The 5,809-nt window shown below is 49.6% G+C and overlaps 1 protein-coding gene and 1 long non-coding RNA gene across 2 annotated transcripts in view; one reads left to right on the top strand and one right to left on the bottom strand.

The window, feature by feature from the left end:
- Positions 1-207: 207 nt before the first annotated feature.
- On the bottom strand, positions 208-1,835 carry LOC109382766 (uncharacterized). Its single transcript, XR_002123981.1, has 2 exons — positions 1,412-1,835; positions 208-765 (listed from the first exon to the last, which is right to left on the bottom strand). It is a non-coding gene; the product is annotated as an uncharacterized LOC109382766 (long non-coding RNA).
- Positions 1,836-1,918: 83 nt separating this feature from the next.
- GLRX5 (glutaredoxin 5) overlaps positions 1,919-5,809 on the top strand; it is a 17,710-nt gene continuing 13,819 nt past the window's right edge. The window contains exon 1 of the mRNA XM_019642509.1: positions 1,919-2,280. Within this exon, the coding sequence (XP_019498054.1) occupies positions 1,989-2,280 (292 nt within the window). The 5' untranslated portion in view covers positions 1,919-1,988. The remainder of the gene's footprint in view (positions 2,281-5,809) is intronic.

Here is a 5,809-nt window from a genome sequence, read left to right on the forward strand (position 1 = left end):
ATATTTTCTGCTGTTATGCAGACCGGGTGCTAGATTTCTGAAACAGCAGCTCTGCTTCCGCATACGTACAGCGTTTCCTGGATATTTCTGTTCCTGATGCTTGTTCCTCTGATTTACCTGGAATCAATGAATCTGGGGGGAAAAAAGATTCTTTGAGAAGCTGATCAGTTTTGGGTCCCACATTAAAAAACCACCAAACGGTAGTACTTCTGACTAATGTCTTTGGTTTATTTTCAGTTTACTCGGCTCAAGTTTCACGCTGAAGGATTATGTGGAATGGAAGATTCCCACGCTGGCAGCACATGCACTAATTTTCTGATTTCAACAAACTTGAACACCTCTAAAGCATCAACAGTTCACCTCCAGCAACAATTTTAAAAAAACACTTAAGGCTTTTTAAACGGTAGTTTGTAGCAGTACTTAGTGTTCGACAGAAACCACTCCATCTGTCAAACAATATCTTGACTGCAAAGCTTTTCTTACTGTCGGTCGATAGATAATGACATGGGACAGTCATTATCACCGTGGCAACAGTACCCAGGAACTGTCAGAGGAAAATTGCACATGGCTGGCTCTTGAGCAGTCATGCCTCAGCTTCCTCTGGGGTACACTTTTTCTGCAAGTCTGGTCTGCTCTAGGGTACCATCAACCCCGTGCGGCTCCAAGACTACAGATCGTGTAGCGATTTCACCGAGTCCTGCTCTTTCGAAGTCACTCGTTCCACCAATACGAGCATTTGCCACGTTCCAAGCACTGTTCTAGGCACTGAGGATAGAACAATGAATTAGGTCGAGTGCGTGGGAACGAAATCAATAAACAAGCTAATAAATACTATATGTGAAGGTGTAAAAACAACAGACAAGGGAGAAAACAATGGGCTTAGGGGGGCTTCCTCTCTCCTTTGTACCCCCACATTACTTTGTATGTGTCTCATTTCTCACGCTGACTACAAGCTTTGGGCACAAGGTCTCCCTGGAGACCCCGTCCTGGCACCTTGCCGAGCACGCAGCAGCTGCTAGAAAACGTTTGACAAGGAAACCAATTCTCGTCTTAGTTGCTCATTCAACAAATCTTTCCTGGGGCCAGGCCCATAGTGGGCTGGAACGTCAGCGGAGCCCCAAACCCAGATGGAATCACACAGATGAGAGCGTTTTACAAACTTTTAAAATTAAAGTTGTTCTAGGGAAATAATCACGCGCCAAAAGCGGGAGCCACGGGGCCAAGGCCGGGCCGAGGCCTGGCCTCTGCTCCCACGTGGGCGGCGGGGCCCAGGGAGGGCTGGGCCACGTGGCCCCGGCCTTGACGCGGTAGCCTCGGGCAGGCCCGTAAGCCAGGGCTCGGCCCGGTCCCCGCTCCCACCACGAACGGCTTCATTTGGCCGTGGGCTTACCGAGGCACCGGTGTCGCTCACCTAAGCTGAGAAAGACGGCCCACGCCTGCTCCGGCACCGCTATCGCCCCTAACGCAGGAACCCGGCGCCCATCGACCGCGTTTCCATGGCAACTCAACTACTGCCGACACCGGAACCGGAACCGTCACCTGGAAGTAACTCCTTCCCGGCGTTCCGCGGAACGGCGAAACCCCGCCCAGCGCCTTTCCCAGTCATCCCTCACTATCCCAGCAGGCCCATCTACCCTCCGGAGGGAAGTCGTCTTTCCCTCCTTTCTCCTCTCCTGGCCTCGGAGCGTGACCCTAATGGACATTCACTCTCTCCAATCAACTGACAAAGCGGTTGCCGACAGCCAATGGTAAAGCTGTAGGATGAGGCTCAAGCGTAAGGTCCACCTTCAACCAGTCGGGATGGGACAAGTAACATGATTGGTAGACCCGAGTAATTGCGGGCCAGCGTTCTCCAATCATAGAGAGCAATTCGGAGCTGACCCAATGAGGACTCCCGGGGGGCAGGCCGGCCCGCTGCGGGGCGGGGGAAAAGCGGCGTGTGGCAAGCTGAGGTCCCCCGCCGTCCAGGGTTCCGGCGAGCGTGCGTGATGAGCGGGTCCCTGGGCCGGGCGGCGGCAGCTCTGCTCCGCTGGGGGCGCGGCGCAAGTGGCGGTGGCCTGCGGGGCCCGGGCGTGCGAGCGGTGGGCTCGGGCGGCGGCAGCGGCTCGGCGGAGCACCTGGACGCGCTGGTGAAGAAGGACAAGGTGGTGGTCTTTCTCAAGGGCACGCCGGAACAGCCCCAGTGCGGCTTCAGCAACGCGGTGGTGCAGATCCTGCGGCTGCACGGCGTCAGCAACTACGCGGCCTACAATGTGTTGGACGATCCCCAGCTACGGCAAGGTCAGGGCCTCCCGGGGGCGGGGGCGACGGGCCGAGGCCGCTCTGAGGGGCGAGAGGTCTGTCTTGGGGTTCCAGCTAGGACACGGCGTACCTACTGCATTAGAGGGCCTAGGGTGGAGGCGTGATCGACTTGACCTGGGTCTGAGGATCTGGGGCTCTGGCACTGTTGCCAAACTGGGCAGTGGGGTCAAGTCCTAGCGGCTCACCGATCCTCCCACTGATCTGAAGTAGGCGTTTCGGGCGAGTTCTCTCTGGTTGAGTCCAAGGAGAGCGGTCAGCAGCCTGACTCTCCGCTCTGCAGGGCTGGGGAAGTGGGACAAGAGGAATAAGGTAATAACCACTAGGAGGTGGGGACTTTGGGGGACACTTTCAGGGGGGTTGGCCTGTCTCCTGGAGGAGGAGCTGGTGCTGTGGATGGTCGGGCCGAGGTTGCAGTTGTCTGAGGCTGCTGAGGTCAGAGGCTGCTCTCCTACTTCAAGGGCCAAGGTGTCAAGGACCATCCCCCCCTTGTTGCTACAAGGAGGGGGTTGACACAGCTTTCGGACTGGTCTGAGTCGGGACCTGGTGGTGTGGGAGAAAAACGCGTGAAGTCAAGGACAGGGGAGAATTTGTGGTGGCTGGGGTTCGGAGAGGCTTGTGGGGAGAGGGACAAGGAATAATTCCTGGGCCTTACTTAATTCAGGCTCGGAGCCCAAGGGGCCAGGGGCCACTCACGACCTGAGGCTTTTCACTGGCCCAGGGGAGTGGAGGGAGTCCGTGACTGCTAGCTAGCATCATTTCTGCTGAGGACAGGGCTGGGAGCCTTGTGTGCATGCCTTCATGGGCCTGCTCCTTGGCTAGGGTTGGTCGCGGCTGGTGGAGAAATGGAGAAGCTGTGCCTGTACCTCCGGGAGGGAGGCTTAGGTACCCTGCATTCCAATTAGAGATTTATAATGACTTGTCCTGGTATCTTCCTCAGCCTAGGGCTGTTGTTTAGTTACAGTGTTCTAAAAGGAGTTTTAAAGCACTGGGTTCTATGTAGAGTTCTACATGGTATTCTACATTTAGGACTGTTATTCTGCATTTGAAATTATCAAACCTAGTCATTCCTGCATTGATGAGACAGGCTGGTGTCGAGGAAAGGCTTTGGGTTGGAATCCTTCTGCGGCCAGTCAGCTGTGCAATGTTAAGAATGTCACACAACTAGCTAAAACTAATAATAATAATTTAAAAAAAAAGAATGTTACACGACTGCATTTAACTTTTCGGTAATATGAGGGTAATAAAATCAAACTTGGTAAAGTTTTTGTGAGGAAAAAAAGAAAGGGAAACTTTGAAAACGTGCCTGTCATCTGGCTCACAGGAGGCACTACTAAATGGTAGCTATTTTATTATTGGCACTTTATGGTTTTCAAAGTATTTTTCTCAGCATTAGCTAATCCTTACAAAACTCTTGGTTTTGGTGGGTAGAAACAAGGCAGAGTAGAGAAGGCAGGCTGACATTACCAGGTATATATAATACAACCATGTATTATGCTCACGATCCTTTTGTCTTCCTGGTCTACCAGAATGCCACCAGTTGCGAGGCTCTGGGGTTTTCACGTATAGGGGGACCTGCAGTTTTCATCCTACAACAGCTTCTCTGATTAAAAGATAAGGTAGGAGGGCCGGCCAAGTGGCACATTGGTTAGGGGTTGGCTTGGGATGCCAGCTCTGAGCAACAGGGCCCCGGTTCAGATCCCACATGAGGGCCCATGATGCTGCACCCTCTACAGCTAAGATGGTGAACAACAGCTCAACCTGGAGCTGGGCTGCCGTGAGCCGCTGGCAATGGTGTAGGCTACAGCGGGGCTGGCTGACAGCTGGCGTGCGCTTTCACGAGCTGCTNATACCGTGGGAGGAGCCCCTGATGAGGCCTTCCTTCCTGTTTCTAGGCTGAGCCCACTTGGTGTGGGAAACAGCGATTAGCACAACTCAGGCTACTCCCATGGCCAGAGGGATATTTATAAAACCAGCTGTCTTTGTCAGATAGAGGTAGTAAAAATCCAAAAGGCATTTCTATCTTTCACTAGGGATCAGCAAAGATTCTCTCTGGAGGGCTAGGCTGCCTTGGTTTCTCACACATCACATTCTTTTTAGGGTAGCTGAGGAGTCCAGTTAATCCCAGGGTTGCAGGGATGCTCTAGAATTACTGGATAAAGGCTAAGTGCACCAAAGAAGGGCTTCAGCTTCCAGCTCCCGGCTCTGGAACTCTGGGTCACACACATTTTATATTTTAGCCCAGATGTGTTTGTTGGCTCAAACCCTTGTTGAACAAACACAAGTAGCAAACCAAGCAGCCACTTTTCTCTTTAAATGACACAATGCTCTGGCCAGTGTGGACCTAGCCATTTCTGTATCGAATGTCCTGTGCATAGAAACATACCCTTTGTCAGAATACAGCAGCAACTTCAAGACTGAAGTCAGGGTGCAGAAACACTGACATGCCGAGTGTTCAAATACAGCATCATCTCAGGCTCAATAACCCTGACTCCTCATGTAGGGCTGATATATAGAAAGACACTGTCTCAAATTTGTAAGGCTCTTCACAATGGTGAATTTACTTTGAGAGAAGTGGGTGGAAAAGAGAAATTTTACCAAATGTAGTAAAGCCTTATCTATAAATAAGCACAGGGAAGAAAACATTTTTAGGATGCCCGAGTCAGCATGTTTATGTCTTGATTTTTTGGTTTGGGTTTAATAATATCTTATGACCAAAATGCCAGGATTCTCCTAAGTTTCTGTGTATTTCCCACACCCACTTCCCCATTATTGTCCACATGCAAGAGATCACAAATTGATAAATGACTGACTTATGTGTTCAAAACATCCAAACACATTTGACGTAAGTGCAGATTTCTGACATGTTTATGAAGTATATTTTTGTCATGCATGTTTTCATTATAGAATGCCAAAAGTGAAACCTCAAAACTAAAATGCCAAATCATATATAAGAGTTTGATGCTTTAGAAGAAATATTTTGAATGCTATTTTCTTTGCTTCTTGAATTAAATCACTGATGTTTGGTGCCAATAGTGGTTTTAAATCAAAGACAGAAATGAATATGTTCAACATACACATTTTATATTTTTGGTTGCTTTATTCAAAACTTAAATTTAGGTGTAATGTTCCAGTTTCTTTGGTTTAGATACACGATTTGTTTTCCTGCCCTCGATCATGCTCTGAAAGCCATTCCACTTAGTTCTCTGACAACAGCACCAACATGCTTACCCATATCCTTCCATTTCAAGTATGTTCTTATCATATTCTACTGTACACAGCAACTCTACTTAATAAGTCTGAAAAACACAGGTTTTGTGTTCTTCCTGCTCAAGGATTACTCTTAATCTTTAATGACAGATGTATTCTCAACTTAATAAAACATCTGACATCTAAAAAACAAAACTATACTTCCGAAGCCAAGATTACACGTTAGGTAAGAGATATGCTACTCCCATTACTATTCTGTGTCTCTGGATCCTCAGAACACAAGTCTGCAAAATTCTTCTCC

Source organism: Hipposideros armiger, unplaced genomic scaffold (genome assembly GCF_001890085.2).
Source record: "Hipposideros armiger isolate ML-2016 unplaced genomic scaffold, ASM189008v1 scaffold_69, whole genome shotgun sequence".
Taxonomy (NCBI): Eukaryota; Metazoa; Chordata; class Mammalia; order Chiroptera; family Hipposideridae; genus Hipposideros; species Hipposideros armiger.